Source organism: Neomonachus schauinslandi, chromosome 14 (genome assembly GCF_002201575.2).
Source record: "Neomonachus schauinslandi chromosome 14, ASM220157v2, whole genome shotgun sequence".
Lineage (NCBI taxonomy): Eukaryota > Metazoa > Chordata > Mammalia > Carnivora > Phocidae > Neomonachus > Neomonachus schauinslandi.
This window is the reverse complement of record NC_058416.1, coordinates 45,037,493-45,062,097: the sequence shown is the minus strand read 5'-3', so window position 1 is coordinate 45,062,097 and position 24,605 is coordinate 45,037,493. Positions and strand designations below refer to the sequence as shown.

General features: G+C 37.9%; 1 protein-coding gene across 3 annotated transcripts in view; it reads left to right on the top strand.

Moving 5' to 3' along the window:
- The window catches only part of PSMA8 (proteasome 20S subunit alpha 8), a 44,266-nt gene extending 21,667 nt beyond the window's left edge, over positions 1-22,599 (top strand). For 2 of the 3 annotated variants that reach the window (XM_021686267.1, XM_021686266.1), the window contains exons 3-7: positions 6,537-6,661; positions 10,434-10,556; positions 18,757-18,876; positions 18,999-19,061; positions 22,507-22,599. In XM_021686267.1, coding sequence (XP_021541942.1) covers positions 6,537-6,661; positions 10,434-10,556; positions 18,757-18,876; positions 18,999-19,061; positions 22,507-22,599 — 524 coding nt within the window. Of the gene's footprint in view, positions 1-6,500; positions 6,662-10,433; positions 10,557-18,756; positions 18,877-18,998; positions 19,062-22,506 lie in introns of all 3 variants that reach the window. The other variant, XM_021686265.1, reaches the window with a different exon arrangement.
- The last annotated feature ends 2,006 nt before the right edge of the window (positions 22,600-24,605 follow it).

The following is a 24,605-nucleotide window of genomic DNA, read 5'->3' as shown; positions in this document are numbered from 1 at the left end:
CACAACTATATAGTCAACTAATCTTCAACAAAACAGCAAAGAATATTTGATGGAAAGAAGTCTTTTCAACAAATGGTGTTGGGAAAACTGGACAGCAACATGCAGAAGAATGAAAGTGGACCACTTTCTTATACCATACACAAAAATAAATTCAAAGTGGATAAAAAACCTAAATGTAAGACAGGAAACCATCAAAATCCTAGAGGAGAAAACAGGTAGCAACCTCTTTGACCTCAGCCTCAGCACCTTCTCACTAGACATATCACTGGAGGCAAGGGAAACAAAAGCAAAAATGAACTATTGGGACATTGTCGAGATAAAAAGCTTCTGCACTGTGAAGGAAACAATCAACAAAACTAAAAGGCAACTGATGGCATGGGAGAAGATATTGTAAATGACCTATCAGATAAAAGGCTAGTATCCAGAATCTATAAAAAACTCATCAAAATCAACATTCAAACAATAAATAATCCAGTTAAGAAATGGGCAGAAGACTAAACAGATATTTCTCCAAAGAAGACATAGAGATGGCAGCAGATACATGAAAAAATGCTCAACATCACTCATCATTAGGGAAATACAAATCAAAACCACAATAAGATACCACCTCACACCTGTTAAAATGGTTAAAATTAACTGAGAAAACAACAGATGTTGGCGAGGATGCAGAGAAAGGGGAACCCTTTTGCACTGTTGGTTGGAATGCAAACTGGTATAGCCACTCTGGAAAACAGTATGGAGGTTTCTCAAAATTGCAGTTGCACTACTAGTTATTTATCCAAAGGATACAAAAATGCTGATTCCAAGGGGCAAACACACTCCAGTGTTTATAGCAGCGCTGTCAACAATAGCCACATTATGGAAAGAGCCCAAATTGTCCATTGACTGATGAATGGATAAAGGAGAGTGATTATATATGTATATATAAATTTTACTCAGCCATCAAAAACAAGTCTTGCCATTTGCAACGATGTGGGTGGAACCAGAGTGTATTATGCTAAGTGAAATAAGTCAGTCAGAGAAAGACAAATATATGATTTCACTCATGTGGAATTTAAGAAACAAAACAGATGAACATAGGGGAAGGAAAGGAAAAATAAAGATAAAAACACAGAGGGAGGCAAACCATAAGAGACTCTGTAGTTAAGAGAACAAACAGGGTTGCTGGAGGGGAAGGGGTGGGGGGATGGACTAAATGGGTGATGAGCATTAAGGAGGGCACTTGTTGGGATAAGCACTGGGTGTTATATGTAAGTGATGAATCACTAAATTATACATCTGAAACCAATACTACACTGTATGTTAACTAATTAAATTTAAATTAAAAAAAGGTCATAGAATCTATACGTATTGACACGGCAAAGTATTCACAATATATATTAAAAATAGTAGATTACTGAATAATATGTATAATATTGTTTTGTTTATAACTTTTGGAATTATATGGTAGCTTTTATTCCCTCTGTTGCAGTATTTTACAATGAGTACATATCAGAAAAAAATACATAGTTTCATCTTGAAAAAAAATCACATTCTTTTGTCAATGTTGTTGCTATATTGTACTTCTAATGTTTAGAAAACAGCCCTTAGGAAAAAAAATCAAAGAATTTGAAAAAAATAATTCTTTCATGTGCCATGTAGAATTCCAGTTAAAAGTAGAAATTTTACATTGTGTAAGTATTTTCAAGATTTTCAAGATAATGCTGTGGTATGAATTCAAAAGCACTAGAGGGGCACCTGGGTGGCTCAGTCAGTTAGGCATCTGCCTTTGGCTCAGGTCTTGATCTGAGGGTCCTGGGATCAAGCCCCTAGGCAGGCTCCCTGCTCAGCAGGAAGTCTGCTTCTCCCTCTCCCACTGCCCCTCCCCCCGCTTGTGCTCTCTTTCTCTTTCGCTCTCTCTCTCTCTCAAATAAATAAATAAAATCTTTTAAAAAATAAAAGCACTAGATGGAGAACTTATTTCTTCTATAGATTGCTTATTTATAAACAAAGTGAAATTGCAATTTTTTTTAAGTTTTTATTTAAATTCCAGTTAGTTAACATACAGTGTATTATTAGTTTCGGGTATACAATATTGTGACAGGTTTTTCATTGTTGACTTCATTGTTGACTAACAATGACTTTCTAACAACACCCAGTGCTAATCACAAGTGCACTTCTTAATCCCCATCCCTATTTCACCCATCCCCCGATCTCTCTGATAACCATCAGTTTGTTCCCTGTAGTTAAAAGTCTGTTTCTTGGATTGCCCCTTTTTTTTCCCCATTGCTTGTTTGTTTTGTTCTTAAGTTCCACATATGATTGAAATCATATGATACTTGTCTTCTCTGACTGACTTAAATTATTTTACTTAGCATAATATTCTCTAGCTCCATCCATGTCATTACACATGGCAAGATTTCATTCTTTTTATGGCTGAGTAATATTCTATTGTGTATATATATATACCACATCTTCTTTATCCATTCATCAGTTGATGGGACTTGGGCTAGTTCCATAATTCGGCTATTATAGATAATGCTGCTATAAACATCAAGGTGCATGTATCCCTTTGAATTAGTATTCTTTGGGTATATACCTAGTAGTGCGATTCCTGGATCATAGGGTAGTTGTATTTTTAACTTTTTTTTTTTTTTAAAGATTTTATTTATTTATTTGAGAGAGAGAGAATGAGAGAAAGCACATGAGAGGGGGGAGGGTCAGAGGGAGAAGCAGACTCCCTGCCGAGCAGGGAGTCCGATGCGGGACTCGATCCCGGGACTCCAGGATCATGACCTGAGCCGAAGGCAGTCGCTTAACCAACTGAGCCACCCAGGCGCCCCTATTTTTAACTTTTTGAGGAACCTCCATACTGTTTTCCAGAGTGGCTGTACCAGTTTGCATTCCCACCAACAGTGCAAAAGGGTTCTCCTTTCTCCACATCCTCGCCAACACCTACTCTTTCTTGTGTTGTTGATTTTAGCCATTCTGACAGGTGTAAGATGATAGCTCATTGTAGTTTTTATTTGTATTTCCTTGATGATGAGTGATGTTGAGCGTCTATTCATGTGTGTGTTGGCCATCTGTATGTCTTCTTTGGAAAAATGTCTATTCATGTCTTCTGCCCATTTTTTAGTTGCATTATTCATTTTTGGGGTGTTGAGTTTTATAAGTTCTTTATTTTGGATACTAACCTTTATCAGATAGGTCATTTGCAAATATCTTCCATTCTGTAGGAAGAATGAATATATTTAAAACGTCTATACTACCCAAAGCAATCTATACATTTAGTGCAATTCCTATCAAAATACCAACAGCATTTTTTACAGAGCTAGAACAAAGAATCCTAAAATTTGTATGAACCACAAAACACCCTGTATAACCAAAGAAACCTTGAAGAAGAAAAGCAGGCATCACAATTCTGGACTTCAAGTTATATTACAAAGCTGTAGTGATCAAAACAGTATGGTACCAGCACAAAAACGGACATACAGATCAGTCGAACGAAATAGAAAACCCAGAAATGAGCCCACAACTATATGGTCAATTAATCTTTGGCAAAGTAGGGAAGAATAACCAATGGGGAAAAGACTGCCTTCAAAAAAAAAAGACATCAGTTTCTTCAACAAATGGTATTGGGAAAACTGGGCAGCAACGTTCAGAAGAATGAAATTGGACCACTTTCTTGCACCATACACAAAAATAAATTCAAAATGGATTAAAGACCTAAGTGTGAGATCTGAAACCATAAAAATCCTAGAGGAGAACACAGGCAGTAACTTCTTTGACATCGGCTGTAATAACTTCTTTCTAGATATGTCTCCTTAGCCAAGGGAAACAAAAGCAAACCTAAACTATTTGGACTTCATCAAAATAAAAAGCTTCGGGCGCCTGGGTGGCTCAGTTGGTTGAGCGACTGCCTTCGGCTCGGGTCATGATCCTGGAGTCCCTGGATCGAGTCCCGCATCGGGCTCCCTGCTCGGCGGGGAGTCTGCTTCTCCCTCTGACCCTCACCCCTCTCATGTGCTCTCTCTCATTCTCTCTCAGATAAATAAATAAAATCTTTAAAAAAAAAAAAAAAAAATAATAAAATAAAAAAAAAAAAAAAAAATAAAAAAAAAAAAAAATAAATAAAAAGCTTCTAGGGACACCTGGGTGGCTCAGTCAGTTAAGCATCTGCCTTTGGCTCAGGTCATGATCCCAGGGTCCTGAGATCGAGTTTCACATCAGGCTCCTTGCTCAGCGGGGAGCCTTCTTCTCCCTCTATCTGCAGCTCCCCCTGCTTATGTGCTCTCTCTCTCCCTCTTTGACAAATAAATAAAATCTTTAAAAAAACAAAATAAAAAGCTTCTGCCAGCAAAGGAAACAACAAAACTAAATGGTAACCTATGGAATGTGAAATTGCAATTTTCAATGCTATCTGTAAATTGAACTTGTTCTTTTTTTCCTAGCTATTTAGTATTGATTAGTGTAATTGCTATTTCTTATGTTAAAAACAAACACAATCACACATATGTATTACTTATATGGTTTGGCAAATTTATGACTTTTTCTTGAATCAGTTATGTCACTACTTTTTAAATATACTTTCATGTTTCTGTAGTTTGGGATCATATTTACATTGTAAAGGGGATATAACTTAGAAATCTCCTTTCTGATCACATTTTCTAATTGAGTATAGCTTTTAATCCATAGGATAGGTAAAGTTAATCTCTTTCCATTTCTTTCTCTCATATAACTTTTTTTTTTAAAGATTTTATTTATTTGACAGAGAGAATGAGAGAGAGAGCACATGAGAGGGGGGGAGGGTCAGAGGGAGAAGCAGACTCCCTGCTGAGCAGGGAGCCCGATGCGGGACTCGATCCAGGGACTCCAGGATCATGACCTGAGCCGAAGGCAGTCGCTTAACCAACTGAGCCACCCAGGCGCCCTCATATAACATTTTTTAAATAACTTTCTTAAACTATTTTTTAAAGTAGACTCTACCCCCAACATGGGGCTCGAACTCACAACCCCAAGATCAAGAGTCACATGCTCTACCAACTGAGCCAGCCAGGTGCTTCTCATATTTTGCAGAGAGAATAGAATCAGTTTCTCCCTCTTTAACTATCTGATTAAAATTTGCCCCCGACCCATGAGTGTTAGGGTGATTCTTAAGGGCATATTGTGACAGGTTCTTCATTGTTGACTACCATTATCTTCAGGGACTGACAATTCTTCCATTTGTAGAAACACAATTTGAAATGGTGTGGAAGTGGAAGATGAGTTTGTGAAAAGACTGATGGTTATGTGAGAAATGACTGTTACAGAGATTTTGTGAATGCATTTTTCTGGCAGTGTGCTATTAAGAGAGTGGGGAAAGAAACAAAATGGCCATGTAAAGGTCAAATGCCAGAGAAGTCTTTAATAGAAATGTTTGCAACTGTTGTATTTAAGTTTTGGGTCAGTTGTTGTTTTTATAGAATCATTCTGTTTCCGTATGGAAATGTTGAAAATTAATTACATGATGTTTTGGTATGGCAAAAGGAAGACTTTTCTTTTTCTGTTTTAACATTCTTGATTTTCAAACCCTTAATCTTGGACGAAAAGCTGAGAGAAATTACATATCACAGTTACATTGAATGCAGTTTGAATTCAATGGATATGTGTTTGATAATGAAGTAATACTGTCTCTTCATAAGGAGAAATACAGCTTACTTAATGATTTAGGTAATGAATAATAATATTCATAATATAAATAATACTGATTTTGGAACCAGGATAAACCATCAGCCTTTGATCAGTCTGCCTTTGATATCTTCCCCAAAAATAGTTTTAAAAAATATGACTACAGAGATTTTTAGAAAATGTTTAATAAAATCTCATTACCAGACCAACCACTGTGAGTTAAACTATTTTGATCTTTGGGAAAATAGTTTACTTAACTTAGTGTTTAACTATTACTCTTTAAAACCATTTCTTTCGGGGCGCCTGGGTGGCTCAGTTGGTTAAGCAACTGCCTTCGGCTCAGGTCATGATCCTGGAGTCCCAGGATCGAGTCCCACATCAGGCTCCCTGCTCAGTGGGGAGTCTGCTTCTCCCTCTGACCAACCCCCTCCCTGTGCTCACTCTCTCTCAAATAAATAAATAAAATCTTAAAAAAAGAAAGAAATGGTTTTAAAGATTTTTTTTTTTTATTTTATTGAGAGAGAGAGAGAGAGAGGATGAGAGAGAGGAGGGTCAGAGAGAGAAGCAGACCCCTTGCTGAGCAGGGAGCCCGATGCGGGACTCGATCCTGGGACTCCAGGATCATGACCTGAGCCGAAGGCAGTCACTTAACCGACGGAGCCACCCAGGCGCCCCTAAAACCATTTCTTTAAAAAGTAAATAAGAATGCATCAGATTAAGTATTAAATGTTGGACAAGTGATATTCTGTTTTATAAATTATTTATAATGGACAGATATTGAAAAAAACAAATGGACATTATAAGAAAGATTTCATGGTAGCTAAAAAAAAAAAACCCTTTGGACAAGAAAAGAGTCATTCTTTTTTGTAATGTATTGCCTACTTTTATAGGACTGACTGCTGATGCTAGAGTAGTAATAAACAGATCCCGTGTGGAGTGCCAGAGTTATAAGCTCACAGTTGAGGACCCAGTCACTGTAGAATATATAACTCGCTTCATAGCAACCTTAAAGCAGGTAAGACACTATTCCAACAGATTTTGGAAGGTTTTCTTCTTTTGCCATCATTATGGTTCCTACCATGGGAATACTACAATAACTCCAGTCATTTAATCTGTTAAGTCTACTAAACTCCTTATTCCTTCTCACACTTACTTCATACACTCTTATTCCAGTGGACTACATTGATTTGAGCATTAGAAATCTCAATTACTATCAGTTCTAGGAATTATATTAATATTTCAAAGGCAGGGGTGCCTGGGTGGCTCAGTTGGTTAAGCAACTGCCTTCAGCTCAGGTCATGATCCTGGAGTCCTAGGATCGAGTCCCACATCGGGCTCCCCGCTCAGTGGGGAGTCTGCTTCTCCTTCTGACCCCCTCCCCTCTCATGTTCTCTCTCTCTAAATAAATAAATAAATAAATAAAATCTTTAAAATTTCAAAGGCAGTAAATCTCATATTTTAAGAGGATTTCTATACCTCTAGAGATACAGTAATGAAAACTTTTCTTTTTACACGTTTACTAAAGAAATACCCATGGTTCTTTCACCTACAAACCTAAACACAACTGATCAGGTTTGGATATGACATGTTTTGTTTTTTAAGATTGATTGATTATTTTAGAGGGAGACAGAGAGTGCAATGGGGAGGGACAGAAGGAGAGGGAGAGAGAGAATCTTTTTTTTTTTAAGATTTTATTTATTTATTCATGAGAGACAGAGAGAGAGAGGCAGAGGGAGAAGCAGGCTCCCAAGGAGCAGAGAGCCCGATGCAGGACTCGATCCCAGGACTCTGGGATCATGACCTGAGCTGAAGGCAGTCGCTCAACCAACAGAGCCACCCAGGCGCCCGAGAGAGAGAACCTTAACTAGGCTCCACGCTCAGCACAGCCCAACACAGGGCTCAATCTCACAACCCGGAGATCATGACCTGAGCTGAAATCAATAGTCTGATGTTCCACCTACTGAGCCACCCGGGCACCTCTGGATATGATTTCTGAATTCATACATATAGATGCATGGTTTGACATTAAGTATAGTCACTATGTATATAAGTATTTGTTCTCTATCATTTTATGTGTCCTTTATGTATGTCAGCATAATCCTTATGCATACTTACCATTCTTACTAACCATATAATACTGTTTCCAGTTGCTTACTGGCAATTATTTAGATTGTTCCCAGTTTCTTTCCCTTTCTCATTGTCTTTCTCGGTTTAGTACTTTAATAACATTACTCTGTCTGTCACAGCCTTTATTTTTCTTTTTTGAATTATATTGTTAAATTAATTTTCAGTATGAGATTACTAGATTAGAGATTGTAATTAGTTTTAAGACTTTTGTTATATGTAGCTAAATTACTTGCTAAAAAGATTGAACCAATTTTTATTGTGCAGCCAGCAATGCATAAATGTATCCCTGAAGGATCATCAGCCTTGGGTTTTCATTTTTCTTTTATTTTGCAAATAAGTATAACATAGTACTATAATAGTTGTTTTAATTTGTATTTTATAATTAGTAGTGAGGCTGATTTTTTTCCCACATGTTGGTTTGCTATTTTCATTTCTTCTAGTGTAAACTATCTTTCCCTTTGACAGGCACTCTGGTGATTAAGAATGTGCCTTCAGGAGCCAGAATTTGGGCGTTTTGAATCCTGGCTTTGTTACATCCTAGTTAGTGCCATGAGCATACTATTTAGCCTGTTTTGTCTTAATTTTCTTATTTATAGAATAAACATTTCAATAATACCTACTTTGTTGAGTTGCATTATGGATTAAATGACTTAATACATTTAAAGCATTTAGAACACCTTCTGGCATGGATTTTGCCATTTGTCCATGTAGAGATTTTTTTAAATAAACTATATATTCTAGATATTAAAGTTTTAAATTACATACTTACAAAAAGATACCTTGGTGTTGTTTTGGGTTTTTTTTCCATTTAATTTATGTTGCAAGTAAGTTCAACATTTTTATATTATTCTACTTTACTTTTTTATTTGCTTTGATTTTCTTAGTAGTTAAAAGGGTATCCACTGGGGTGCCTGCATGGTTTAGTCGGCTAAGCATCCAGCTCTTGATCTCAGCTCAGGTCTTGATCTCAAGGTCCTGAGTTCAAGCTTCCTGCTGAGCTCCACACTGTATCCACCAAAAAAGCAAGGTATAGAACATTGGGTATACAAGGTTCCCAGTTGTAGTTTTTAGTTTGTCTTCTAGAAGTATAAAGGCTCCGCATAGAACATTTAATATTGTAAACCGGTAACAGTGTGGTTGCTACTAGGAAGGGGTCTGGGGCTCTGCAACAAAAGAGATCCTTTAAAATGTACACCTTTTGTACTTTTAAATTATTTTAACCCTGTGCCTGTACTTTTTCATTAAAGAAAAAAAAACATGGTTGATTAAACAAATAAAAGGGTCTCTCCTCTGAGGTATATTTAAAAAGCATCTACTTCATACCTCTGTGTGACTAGGAATATTAGGAAATACAGAAGAATGAAGACATAAACCCTGTTCTTTTATTTTTTTATTTAATTTTATTATGTTATGTTAGTCACCAATATATCATTAGTTTTTTTTTTCCACCTTTTATTTTATTTTATTTTAAGATTTTATTTATTTATTTATTAGAGAGCGAGCAAGAGAGAAACAGCATGAGAGAGGAGAGGGTCAGAGGGAGAAGCAGGCTCCCCGCTGAGCCGGGAGCCTGATGTGGGACTCGATCCCAGGACCCTGGGATCATGACCTGAGCCGAAGGCAGTCGCTTAACCAACTGAGCCACCCAGGCGCCCACATCATTAGTTTTTTGATGTAGTGATCCACATTCTTTAAGAGTTTGTTTACATTTGTAGCCCAACTATTTGCATTCAGAATTGGAGGTGGCTAATAAAAATACATAATAATAAAATATAAAAATGAAAAAAGAGGCATGAGCTTGAGCTTTCTGTCAGGGCTGCTCTCTGCACAACTTCTAGGAGCACCAGTCTCAGAATTAGTGTGAATTCCACTTGTTGGAGCACAATCCGGGAAGTTCTTGGCACTAAAGTAAAAAGAAATACAATTGGTTTCCAGTGCCCTGCTGTCTGGGAAGAAAAAACATGCTTTTTCTTCCAGAGAGACAAAGGTTTCCTTGTTTGGTGATTGAAAGAAGTGTCTTAGTTGAGTTTTATGTAGAGATAACTCAGTATACAGTGAACAGAATGTACTTGATAATAATAGTATCAAGTAAGAATATTGATTATAATAGTAACAATTATAGTGTCTCTCAAAGTAAACCTCAAGAACTTGCTTCCAAAGTACAGCTCACTAAAATCAGCTTTACTAGGTAGGAACCAAAATGGTGTACATATACAGTTCTCTGCTATATTAACAAGATTATAATCCAATTATGTTACCAAAAGATATATAAAGCAACAAGAAAACAGTTAAGACCATATATAAACAAACTTACTATTTTATTTTAAACACTATACATTAATTTCATTAAAATTTCATCATGGATTGAAGTTCAGAAAAAGTCAGGAAGAGGATCTTAATAACATTTTAGCAGGAATGCTTTGCTATTAAAAATTTTTTTAAGATTGGGGCGCCTGGGTGGCTCAGTCATTAAGTGTCTGCCTTCGGCTCAGGTCGTGATCCCAGGACCCCGAGATCATGACCTGAGCCGAAAGCAAACACTCAACTAACTGAGCCACCCAGGCGCCCCTGCTATTAAAATTTCTTAGTTGATAAATAATAGTACTATTCTTTGTATGGCCTCATACAGAAAGTAGTTATAAAAACATTTTATTTTTCAGAAATATACACAAAGCAATGGACGAAGGCCTTTTGGCATTTCTGCCTTAATTGTAGGTTTTGATGACGATGGTATCCCAAGATTATATCAGACTGATCCCTCTGGTACTTACCATGCTTGGAAGGTAAGTCTTGAATTTGTTAATATATTTTAGAAGTTGAATACATGTATTCACAGTAAATGTTTTATCACTTTCAGGGACATGACAAAAATTATGTTGCATTAAAGTATTGATGGTGGTACAACCTTTATGTAACCATTTAGCTAGTCAGCAACTATGATGATTTTTGATGGATAGAAAAACACTGTTTATTTTTTTTAAGATTTTATTTATTTATTTGACAGAGAGAGAGAGAACACAAGCAGGGGGAGCAGCAGACAGAGGGAGAGGCAGGTTCCCTGAGGAGCAGAGAGCCCGATGTGGGACTCAATTCCAGGACGCTGGGATCATGGCCTGAGCTGAAGGCAGATGCTAAACCAACTGAGCCACCCAGGCACCCCAACACTTGCGTTTATTAATCAAAGGGTCTTTTCCTTACTTTGAAAAGATGTGACAAACCTAAGTATATATAAGTGGCCAAATAAGAGATATATCCAATTCCTATTCATCATTCATTCTTCCAAATAAGTACTGCATCATACAGATACTTGCTTTGAGTAGAAATAGTCTTTGCTTTTAATATAGAATTAAATGAGCATTTAAACCCCATAGTGTGGGGTGCCTGGGTGGCTCAGTTGGTTAAGCAACTGCCTTCGGCTCAGGTCATGATCCTGGAGTCCCGGGATCGAGTCCCACATCGGGCTCCCTGCTCAGCAGGGAGTCTGCTTCTCCCTCTCCCGCTCCCCCCTCTTGTGCTCTGTCTCTAAAATAAATAAATAAAATCTTTAAAAAAAAAATAAACCCCATAGTGAAATATTGAACGCATTCTCTATTCTAAGAGAGTTGGAGTACCCCAAACTATGACTCTCTATTTATATGGCAGTACATTACAATTGTCTCTACATAATTCCTGAAATATAGTTTGTTTTCTGGGTAAGTTGTTATTCTTCTTTCATTACCCCAATACTTTGTTTAATGGTACATTCAAATCTAATACAAAAGTCTAGGGTCTAGGGAAACTAGTAGCAATTTCCAGAAACAAATTTTTGTATATTTTAATATATAAAAATAGAAGTACATTATAGAATCTAAATAATTTTTACTTTATTAGAAGTGTAAAGGGGTGCCTGGGCGGCTCAGTCTCTTAAGCCTCTGCCTTTGGCTCAGGTCATGATCCCGGAGTCCTGGGATAGAGCCCTGGATCGAGTTCCCTGCTCAGTGGAGAGCCTGCTTCTTCTTCTCCCTCTGACCCTCCCCCTCACTCGTTTTCTCTCTCTCTCTCTCTCTCTCAAATATATAAATAAAATCTTTAAAAAAAGTTTAAATACCTAGGCTTTAAATAATTTCATGAAGTGTTTATTTTACTGTTATTAAAAGCCAAATAAATTAATGGGAAATATCGCCTTGGTCTTTATGCCTATTTTAACTAAAGGAATTGATTTGAGCTGACCACACTCATACTGTTTTATAAACCAATTAACCAGGCTAGTAAAACAGTGGATTATATTCTTGCCATCAAGACCTGGATACTGTGTTAGCTGTACATCTTCTTTTAAGCTAACTAGACAAACTAATTGGTAATCAGAAACTATGAATTTACCTACTGCAAGTACCAGACTTTTTTGTGCCAATTTAAGATATCTTTTACATGTCCTAGATTTCTTATGCCTCCCAAATCTATACCTTACACAAAACAAGTTACTACCCTCAGTCTTTCTCTAAATATTTTAAAGTGTGCCATCTTCGGGGCGCCTGGGTGGCTCAGTCATTGGGCATCTGCCTTCGGCTCAGGTCATGATCCCAGGGTCCTGGGATCGGGCCCCGCATCGGGCTCCCTGCTCAGCGGGAAACCTGCTTCTCCCTTTCCCACTCCCGGTGCTTCTGTTCCCTCTCTCGCTGTGTCTCTCTCTGTCAAATAAATAAATAAAATCTTTAAAAAAAAATAAAATAAAGTATGCCATCTTCTGTTTGTATTAATCATTACATCATTATACTTCATTTCAATATCATAACATAGCAATTTCCAAGTTTACATAATTTTCCATTTTAATTTGGTTGCTCCCTAGGGTCATACAGAGAAGCATTTTTATTTTATTGTAAAGTCAACTAGTTAGGAAAATTATGGAATTTTTATTTTTTTTAATTTTTTTAATTTTTATTTATTATTTATTTGAGAGAGAGAGCATAAGCAGGGGGAGCCACAGAGAGGGAGAAGCAGACTCCCCGCTGAACAGGGAGCCCAACATGGGGCTCAAACCTAGGGTTCTGAGATCATGACCTGAGCTGAAGGCAGACACTTACCCGACTGAGTCCCCCAGCCACCCCAAAATTAGGGAATTTTTACATTGTTGGGAATTTGTTTATCATCTAGGTCTGAAACTATGCATTGCAGTGGTGTCTGAAGGCCATATATCATCATTTAACTGATTGCACATATTGTACTTTCTTGTAAGATTTTGGTTGAAATCAAATGCAGCTTTAAAAAATATATATAACAAAAGACATTTGAAAACTTTTTTATTTTACATATTTGGTAAGTGAGACTCAGGAGTTAAGTGATTTTTTATTTTAAGTTCACACCACTAGTTAATAACAAAACTGTCATTAGAACTCAGGGTCTTCTGCTTTATTAGTACAGTGTTCCTTCCATTACATCATGCTTAGGCCAAGTGGTCCTCTGTGTGTGTTACATAAATTCTGATATCTAGTCTTGAAAAATAGAATAAAATCTTCTGGTTTAATTTCTGTTTTGGGGAGACTATATATAGCACTTTAGCCATGAGATAAGGTCTTTGGTTTTTCTTTCACTTCTATGTTTTGTTTTTTATTCTGACCTACTATACCAGTAGCCTGATAAAGTGATACAAGAGGCTATTGAGGACACAGCTCTGGTACCATGTTGTGACAACACTTTGCAGTGCTAGGATGTAGTTTTACATAGTGCAGATAAAGGACATGTGAAATGGGCAAGAGAAATAGAAAATTCAAAATACAAACTGGCCACATGACCTGTAGCAGAAATGAGAACAGAAATCGCTGATACCAGCACTTTGGTTTGTTGGGGTTATCTGGCACTTAACACAAAATTTTTTTTTTTTTTAGATTATGGTCCATTAATGACCCTGCCTTAATGGATTATAGAGCCTTCCATTAGCTTTTTTCACTTTACATGAGAATATTATGAGAGTTCTAGACATCTCCTCCCTGGTCTCATTGTATAATAGTAACTTTATTTCCCTTGATAATCAGGATAAATCATACCATCCTCACAGTAACCCATTATTTGCCTATTGGTTCAAAGGCATGAGGTGTCCAAAATTGCCAACCGGCAGTCTCAGCTTCTAGTTCAGTGAAATTGTTATATCCCCTAGTAGAACACTGCCTCTTCTCCCTTCCCCATTACTCTGCCAACTTGGGAATTAGGACCTTTAAACTAATACAATCCAAGAAGCAAAAATTTTATTAGTGGCCCATTAGGGGTTTAATGAGACAGCTATCCCTTGATTCGTAGGTTTGTGGCTATGAAAGAAATTAGTTACTGGCTCCCACGTCAGGGCACGTACAGGATCTTGGCTCCCTAAGATGCTAGTGCTATAGCTGAGTCTTCAGTTGGCTATTCCGTTTTTATCAGGCTGGCTTCTTTAGGATCAGAGAACATGATAAGACCAGTGAATCCCATGGGCATAAGTGTATTCTCTCAGTTCCTCCTTGGTCATCACTAATGTTTTGTAAGATACCATCATGGCGAAGAAAGCATTCAGCAAGTTCACAGAAGGTGGGGCATTTGGTACAGGGAAGGGAAACTCATATCCAGTGTCAGTTTCTCTTCCAGTGAGGGCATACAGATGCCCCTTCCATAACAGAAGAGTCTCAAGAAATCAGTTAGCCCAGGGATGCCTCGGTGGCTTAGTCAGTTAAGCATCTGCCTTCGGCTCAGGTCATGATCCCAGGGTCTTGCTTCTTCCTCTCCCTCTGCCCTTCCCCCCCCCCCCCATCGTTTTCTCTCTTTCTCTCTCTCGCTCTCTATCTCAAATAAATAAATAAAATCTTAAAAAAAAAATCAGTTAGCCCGGTAGTTCTGGCAATATCCAGACCAGTGGTGAGGGGACACCCTATTTGAAATATTTTTTTCTTCTTAATATATTTTTATATTGCAGAAAGTATTTTTTTTATGTGGAGTAACATGTTTTGGGGTTTCGCACATTATATTAAATTGAACTAATCAAAAATTCTCCTGCTATAACCATGTAGAAAGCTAGAATGATCATTAACATGTTTTTAATGCATGGCTGAATTCACAAAAAAGACACAAAATCCTAAGGGGCCAGAAATGAAGAAAGAATTGAGTACCAGAGCAGTAAGCATGTGAGTTAATATCACTGTACTTAGGATTATAGTGTAGGATTCCCAAAGATAATTACCATCAAAAGTTACAAAGTAAAATATATTAACAATCCATAATTTAACAAATATTCAGTCTATGTGTATTTGAATTACATATCAAATATTATTCTAGGTTTGGGGATATAGAGGTGACAAAAAAGTATACAGATTGTATACATGTAATATAAGTCCGGGGGAGGGGGCGGGGCGAGAATAAGGTTGGGAGGATAGAGTGTGATTGGTAGGTAAGGTAGTCAGGGAAAGCACCTTTGAAAAGGTGATATTTGAACAGAGGCCTGAAGAAAGTGAAGGAGCAGGCCAGGTAGTTATTTCTGTGGTATTCTGAACAGAGGAACCAATCAAGGCAAAATTCCAAGGTGACAGTATGTTCCATATCTATGAGATACCAAGCTCTATGCGGAGCATATGACTGCACTGTGGTGAATCCAGAAAGACCTGAGCCAAAGGCAGACGCTTAACTGACTGAGCCACCTAGGTACCCCATTAATTTTTGTTCTGTATATCTTTAAGATATACAAAGATTTATCTGTGAGATATTGTTTTTGGCTCCTAACAACAGAGATGTGAGGGATGAGTAACAGAGGTAGGAGGGGGCTAGATCTTGTAGAGTCTGAAGGCCATGGATAGGACTTGGATATTAAAGAGAGTGATGCAGGGGTGCCTGGGTGGCTCAGTCAGTTAAGCATCTGTCTACCTTTGGCTCAGGTCATGATTCCAAGGTCCTGAGATTGAGCCCCACATCAGGCTCCCTGGTCAGTGGGGTGTCTGCTTCTCTCTCTGCCTCCCCCTCCCATGCCCACCCTCGCTTGTGCTCTCTCAAATAAATAAATAAAATCTTAAAAAATAATAATAAAAATAAGGAGAGTGATGTAGAAAGCCATTTGTGGTTCTGGCATGTTAGAATAACATGATCTGATTCATATTTTTAAAGGATCTGTGTGGCTGCTGTAGTGAGAATAGATTGTATGGTAGAATAGAAGCAGGCAAACAAGTTGAGAGGCTGTCCAATAATAATCCAGGCAAGACCTGATATAGATCAGGAGTATTGGACCAGTGGAAGGTGGGGAAGGATCCAGCATAGTCTATGAAGAAGGAAAACCCAGAGAGGGGTATCCTGGATCGCAAGTGAAAATGGTATCCCAAGAAGAGTTGATCAGCTGAGCCAGAGCCACTCATGGGTCAGGTAAAAAGTGAAATGATTAGATATGGCAATGGGCAGGTCATGGCTGACCTTGATAAGAATATCTCATAGTGATGAGAGCCTGATTGGAGTGGATTTAAAAGAGATAGGAAAGATCAAGAATCATCAGGCTTTCATACTTTCTGTAGAAGACCACACAAAGGATATAACTATTTTATTACTCATCAGCTAAGAAATTCTAATAGTAAATAAAGTATTCCTGCCAAAATGATCTTGTTTATCAATTTTTAATCTTTTTTTAAAAAAGATTTTATTTATTTATTTGAGAGAGAGAGAGCATGAGCCGGGTGGAGGGGCAGAGGGAGAGGGAGTAGCAGCAGGGAGTCCTGTGCTATCCCAGGACCCTGAGATCATGACCTGAGCCAAAGGCAGACACTTAACAGATTGAGCCACCAGGTGCCCCATCCATTTTTGTTCTGTATATCTTTAAGATATACAAAAATTTATCTGTGAGGTATTGTTTTTGGCTTCTAACAACAGAGATGTGATGATTCTTAACACATAATAATTTATTTTTCTCATATAATGAGAAGTTTGAAGGTAGAGAGTTGCTGTTATTTGTCTCTTTTATTATCTTAGTCTTTGCCCATGCTCTCAAAGTGGCTGCTAGATCTCCAGCCAACCTGTCTGCTTTCCAGGCAGCAAAGGTTTCTACAAGTTCTACCCATTTATTTCCACCTGTATATTCCTATTGGTAACCAAGGCTAGGAAATGACACTTCTCAGCAGTCACATTGCCTAGAGTTCTATCACAAAGGAAGAATGGATATTGGCGTTGGCTGCTAATCATCTTTGCCATAGAAAATTATCATTAATCATTATAGACAGGCAGGAAACAAACATCACAAAACTTAAAGAGTCTGTTCAAGTGGGCTGGGGTGGGTGATGGATTTGGAGGAAGGATGGGGGATATAAGCTTAGCAAGAAGATTTTAGGAAACCAGCCAAGTAGGTAAGAATTAAAGAATTTTTACATCACCAATTAGAAGAATTGGACAGGAAAGTCACCAGGAATTTATAAGGTAACCTTCTGTGGGCTCGGTGAGATTTTTGGATAAACCCCTACCTTATATTCTTCCTCTCTGGGCAAGAACTAGTTACCCCCAAAAAACTAGTAGCAAATAATACTTCAAAGTCATACCAGTTTGAAGTCTTTACTTTTGATCTTAGTGAAATTTCAAAGCCACAAAATTTAAAGTTTCACAGCTGTTTTTTTAATCCTCTGAAATATAAAGGAATAGAAAAGTTCTGTGAAGTAAAAATAATCTTCTGCTAACCAGAACAATATACTGTCATGCAGTACAAAAGGTATGCCTTCCTGCTCACTTCCTAACATCTCTTTTGCGATCTCTTTCCTATAATCATAATACGAACCATAACCAGTTAGAACTGAGACATTCCCTCATTCAGTGCCGGGATCCTTGAGTGAGAGGTTGGGCCTTTCTCCTGGTTCCTTGCTCTAAGGTCATCAGAGCCAAGGGGCATGCAGCAGCATAGTGTATAGAGTTCAGAGTTCGGAGTCAATTCAGACTACTTGGTTTCAAAGCTCAGCTCTTCTACTTATCCCCTCTGTGATCTTGGGCAAGATTATTTAAGACACTGGTTCACAAATAGGGGTGATTTTGTACCCCCTAAGAGACATTTGGCACTATCTAGAGACATGTTTGGTTGTCACAACTGGGGCGGGGGATGCTACTAGCGTCTAGTGGATAGAGGCTGCTAAACATCCTACAATGCACAGGACGTGCCCCCTACCCAGCACAAAAATTGTTCAGCTCAAAATGTTAATAGTGCTGAGGTTGACAAAGCTTGTTTTAACCTTTCCAAGCCCCCATTTCTTCATTCATGAATTGGGGTTTGTAATAGTAACTATTCAATTATTTTTGTGATGGCTAAAGGAAATAATCCATGTAAAATGCGTATCATAGTGCCTGGAACATAAGTGCTCTGTTACATAACAATTACTGTTATCATCCTCATTATCTTCAGTAATACTTGCCTGGATATTTAGACTGAATTCAAAGAATATGCCGTATACCACCCGCGGTTATAGAGCCAGGGCAGTCATTTGCCTCTTTCCTTCATCTGATGAAAATTTCTAAAGAACAAAGAAAAATGGGGAATAGAAGAATCTTTTCTCGCTTATAGAATCAAAGATAATGAATCAATAATTAGGTGACCACTTTCTTCTAAGTTCTAAGAAAATGATGCACACAGTCCTATTCATGCAAACAGCTTTCTTCTTCAGGTTGATGTCCTTTTTATCCTTTTTTCTTTCTTCCTTTGGTACTATATTGCAAAGTCCTACCTCCTTACCTCTCTACTTCTTTTGAATTTCAACACTTTCAGTCTTCCTTGGTTATCAAGGACTTGGGAGCCATTAAAGTAGTAGAAGGCATTGACCAGGATGAGGCTTTGGTATTTTTGAAGATAAGTCACGCCACCATTACAGGTCATTCGCATAGTAACAAAATGAGCTGCTGAAATGTTTGCTAAGTTTTCAAAACTACAATTTTTATTTAGTAATTATACTAAGAAATAGCTCAGTAAACTCTAAACTTCACTAGCCATAAATTCATTCATATTGCAATGATATTAATAATTGTCTTTTATTTTTCAAGGCAAATGCAATAGGCCGAAGTGCTAAAACTGTCCGAGAATTTCTAGAGAAGAATTACACAGAAGATGCTATAGCAAACGACAGTGAGGCTATCAAATTAGCAATAAGAGCTTTGCTAGAAGTAAGTGATCTAATAAAGCATATTCAGAAGAACATGGGGAGAGAGGATTTGTTCTTATCTATTTCCTTACTAAAAATAAAATTTGCTGAAATAATTTTAATATTGTGCTTGTTCTACATTAGGTTGTCCAGTCTGGTGGAAAAAACATTGAACTTGCTATAATAAGAAGAAACCAGCCTTTGAAAGTAAGTCATTAACCAAAGAGGAAAAAACATCTATAATATAATTTGACAACAGTTGAATCTTGTCAAAATGTTGACACCTGTGAATCTTCATTAAAAGCCTGAAACACCCACTGCATCCACTGACATTATGATGACATCTGTTGTTTCTGTAGGCTAACGTTCACTAATTTCTATGCGCTTATTGCAAGCAGTTACCTCTCCCTGGTCCTTTGTGAAGACTTAGAGGAGCTGAGATTTATTTGTAGGCATACCCCATTTAGTATATATTCTTCTAAGTAGGAACCCCTACTGAATCAGTCATATATGGGATTAGTATAATATATTATTTATGGAGATTTATTCCCGAGCCCCGCATACAAGCATACCTTGGAGATATTGAGGATTCAGTTCCAACCACCGCTATTAAGGCAATATTGCAATAAAGCAAGTCAAATGAATTTTTAGGTTTCCCAATGCATATAAAATTTATGTTTACACTATACTGTAGTCTCTTAAGTGTGAATTATGTCTAAAAAAAACAATGTATGTATCTTAATTTAAAAATACAGTGCTGGGGGGCGCCTGGGCGGCTCAGTCACTCCTTAAGCCTCTGCCTTCGGCTCGGGTCATGATCCCAGGGTCCTGATCCCCCCCGCCGATGTAGGGGGGGGGGTTCCCTGCTCCGCGGGAAGCCTGCTTCTCCTCTCCCACTCCCCCTGCTTGTGTTCCCTCTCTCGCTGTGTGTCTCTCTCTGTCAAATAAATAAATAAAATCTTTTAAAAAATTAAAAATTAAAAAAAAAATACAGTGCTGGGATACCTGGGTGGCTCACTTATTAAGCGTCTGCCTTTGGCTCAGGTCATTATCCCAGAGTCCTGGGATCGAGCCCTGCATCTGGCTCCCTGCTCCGCGGGAAGTCTGCTTCTCCCTCTCTCACTGCCCCTGCTTGTGTTCCCTCTCTCGCTGTGTCCTTCTCTGTCAAATAAATAAAATTTTTTAAATAAATAAATAAATAAATAAATAAATAAAAATACAGTGCTAAAAAATGTTAGCCAGTATTTGAGTGGTCAGTGAGTCATAATTACTGATCACAGACCACCATAACAAATATAATGAAAACATTTGAAATATTCCAAGCATTACCAAACTGTGACACAGATACAAAGTAAGCAAATGTCGTTGGAAAAATGGTGTCAATATACTTGCTCAACGTAGGGTTGCCACAGACCTTCAATTTGTAAAAAGCACAGGGGCGCCTGGCTGGCTGAGTAGGGAGAGCATGCAACTCTTGATCTTGGGGTGGTGAGCTCAAGACCCATGTTGGGCATAGAGTTTACTTAAAAAAAACAAAAACAACAACGAAAATCCCCAGCAATTTATTAAAAATGCAGTATTTGCAAAGCACAATTAAAACAAGGTATTCCTATAGAGAGCATTTCATCTCCCTATATTTCTACTTCTGAAATCAAGATATGCTTCCAGCCAGTGTTGTTCAGCTATCATGTGTATAATTATTGGGCCTCCGGGCTTCTAACATGGTATTATCCTTCATTACGTCAAAAAACCTCCACCCCTTGTTTGCTTACTGGTTTTTATCTATTTTCTCTACTTCTCACTTAAAAGTGCCTTGAGGGGCGCCTGGGTGGCTCAGTCGGTTGAGCGTCTGCCTTCAGCCCAGGTCATGATCTCAGGGTCCTCGGATCAAGCCCGCATCGGGCTCTCTGCGCAGCGGGGAGTCTGCTTGTCCCTCTCACTCTCCCTCTGTGCTCGGTCTCTCTCTCTCTCTTGCTATTTCTCAAATAAATAAAAACCTTTAAAAAAAAAAGTGTCTTGAGCCTCTGTAAGACTTAAATTGTAATACGTAGTGTGATAACCTTTCCGTATTTCTTTGTGGCAAGACTGGCATTTTTCTTTGTGTACCCGTTGTTCGTCATTATGGGTTCAAACTGCTGAACCACAAAATAAATCATCCAGAGTACTGTGATGGAGGATTCACTGGCTAAAGAACATCTGAGATGTGGCTCACTATTGTTCCTCAGGTAGAACTGTACACAGTGCAGTTCACCAGCTCTCTAGCTGAGAGTGTAAAAAGCACTTAAAGCATGGGAAACTATATGAAAAGTATACGAAAAAGGATTATTTTACATACACATTTGTTTTGAAGGAAATATTTCAAGAGGAAATAGTGTTAAAATCAGTGTTGGAGGGAGCAGTGGGGTTTTTGTTTTTTGAGTTATGTTGTTGCACTGTTTTGACACCACATTCCCACCTTTTATTAGCCAACCAATAGATGGGCATATGAGGAATAAGAGAAATGGGGAGAGAGGTATAGGTTGCGCCCCTGCACAGGCCCCTCAGAGTAACCATGGTGCTGAGCACAGTGTGTGGAGATGACCCCTGGGCTGTGTTGTCACCCCTGCTGTCAAGGGTCTCAGGGCAGACATGCCACCAACACAAGGGCACAGACCCACCAAAGCCAGGGTCACCTCTCCAACCCCAGCACATACATATATACCCACGTGGATGGACCCACGCAGTCATGTGACGCGTGCTAGGATGGTACGTGCCCTGGCAGCAAAGTTAGACTGCCCTCCCACACGCTGTTTCAGGATATGCTGTGTGGCAAATAGGGCATGGCCTCTGGAATCGGATAGACCTGGGTTTAAGTTTAGAGTTGGATAGACCTCAGTTCCAGCAGATTGATACGTTTAATTGTATGACCTTGAGCAAGTTGCTCCCATCTTTAATTTTAAATATAATAAAATTGATTGATATAAAAGAAAAGCTATTTTTGCTTTACACTTAGTGAGGGAGTTGTAAACAAAGCAGTGTTAAGTCGTCGTTTCCCTACCTCTTTGGCTATTCTAATGGCTGATAAAATAGGCAAATCCTATCAGAGAATCACACAGTGGGGTGGAGAGGGGGAGTTCAGTAATGAGTTACTTGCTCATGAATAGAATAAGCCTGCATTAAAATATTTTCAAGTTATATGCAGATAGAGGGTATGTAATGCAATATAACACTTTGCCCTACTTTTTTAGCACAGTGATAGTGGAAATATAATAGAGTTCAGATTTTGTCCGTATTTGTTACAAGTATTTTGCTTATATATATTTCATTATATATTTGAAGATATAAAATTAAAGGTTTTTTTTTAAGATATTTTATTTATTTTATTTATTTGACAGAGAGACCCAGCGAGAGAGGGAACACAAGCAGGGGGAGTGGGAGAGGGAGAAGCAGGCTTCCCGCGGAGCAGGGAGCCCGATGCGGGGCTCGATCCCAGGACCCTGGGACCACGACCCGAGCCGAAGGCAGTCGCTTAACGACTGAGCCACCCAGTCTTAACTTTAAAGTTTAAAGAGAAAATATAAATGTATAAAATATAAGTGGTTCTTTCATATTGGAAATATTCAGAAATTACTGGTATAATTGAAATTTGCTTTTTAAAATATTTTCTTTTCAGATGTTTAGTGCCAAAGAAATTGAATTACAAGTAACTGAAATAGAAAAGGAAAAGGAAGAAGCAGAGAAGAAAAAATCCAAGAAGACTACCTAATTCTTAGGAAGAACATTAGGAGCCCATAATGTTTTGTTGTACTCCTTAGAATTACTTAGTGAAGTTTTAAAGGAGTAAGTTGGTTTGCGGCATTACATTTAGTAGTTACGTGCTGTTTTGAGAATGCCACATTTGTGGCTGTCTTCAGTCTGCTACATGAACAAACATATCTTAGTATGAAGATTTTCTTTGAAAAGAAATTTCAGTAATTGTTGAAAGCAATCATAATTCCACATAAGCCTGAGACTATACTTAATAACTTGTCTGATGTGTTACTTTTCTTCATCTGTGTAAATTTAAGAAAATAATTTGTAAAAAAAAATTTTAAATAAAATTTAATAATTTGTTGATGTTTGAGTATTGACTGTCAGGTAAAGAGATAGCTATTACAAAATAAACTGAATCTTGAGTTGTACTTCTAAGATGAATGATAAAAACATCCTTGTATTGATGAATTGCCAAAATTTTATCAGAGCCTTCTTCATTTTTAAACATTTATCATATTTATTTTACTTTTGTAATTTTTTAAGTTGCAGCATATTATTTTTTCATGGAACAAATATTAAAGACCTAATCTAAATAGGCAGTTAAAATAAAGTATGGTAAGAGCTTATAAGGGCATCCAAATAGGGTACTATATATAGGAAAACGAGAGAAATGAATACATAAAATTCTTAGTTTCAATTTTTATTTTATCTTAAGAGTGTCCAGTGTGTTAGGTTTGTCACATGTTCCCTTGGCTGTTCCCTTGGTTTACTATGTGCTTAGCATTGAACTAGGCTTATTGGGAGTAATAAAAGAAATATAAAAAGTGATCCCTTCCACAGAAAGGGCCCACAAAAAGAATGTGTTTAATGCCTGTAATGAGCTTATATTTTTGAAGACAAAGGATATGAATAGGCATAAAAACAAAAGCCTATATATCTTACTATTTTAGAGCCTTGGGTTTTTTTTCTCTTTTTTTAATGTTCTTTTTGAAAACAAGAAGGAGAGAGGTTGAGTTTTTGCAGAGGAATGAAAAGCTCAGGGTAGAAAAGAAAAGAATCAGTTTGGACAAATAGCTATCATAAGAAGATCTAAGCCATTGGTGGTTGTAGTGCTCTGAGGCAAGGGGAAAGTAAAAAGCAGAGTCAGAATTTTAAGAGATACAAACACCTTAACAAGGCCACCTCGCTGGTATTCATCTTGTACCAAATTCCTGTGTCCTGCTGCTGGTGCATTTCACTTCCTCAGACAGAAAGACTGCAGAGCATTTTCTAGGGCAGATGGACAATCTATGCCACTCTGACTTATGCCCTGACTGCCTTTCTAGTTTCATTGGAACCATGGAATTTTGTGGCTCCCTGTATGCTCCTCTTTGTTTTGTTCTGGTGTACTATGATTCTTGACTTTGAGTCATACTATACCCTTCCTCTTTAAAACTTAGAATCAAAGATATCTTGTTCCCTGTCACTTCCTGGCCCCTCTTAACTTTCCAGAAGCAAAGGTGTATCCCAAGCAGAAGGCCTGTTAAATAAAATTTTATCACTTTGGAAAAAGAACCCCAGAACTTTGATAATCAATCATCAGCTCCCCCTGAAGGAATCTCTTTCAACACACACACATACCCAACATACAACATAAAGGTCAGGGTGTTCACATTACCCTACTGTCCTGCAGTGAGCCCATTGTGAATCCTTGATGCTCTTGATACAATATTTCACAATAAATACTTGACAAATACTGAGTGTTTTAAGTGGCAGACACTGTTATATGCTAGGGATATAGTGGTAAAGAGTAGACTCCGATTTGTCCTCATTACCATGCAGTGAAAAGGCAGGTAATTAAACCAAAATAATTATAATTACAATTGGGATTAACGCTGTGCAGCTCTGTGTCTATTTTCCCTACTAAACTAGAAGTTCTTCAGTAAGGGAGGGCTGGGATTTACCTCTCTTTCATCTTTTTTTCCATGGTTAAGACTCAGTACATGCCTGCTGAACTGTGTTAATTTGCAGACTTTGTTG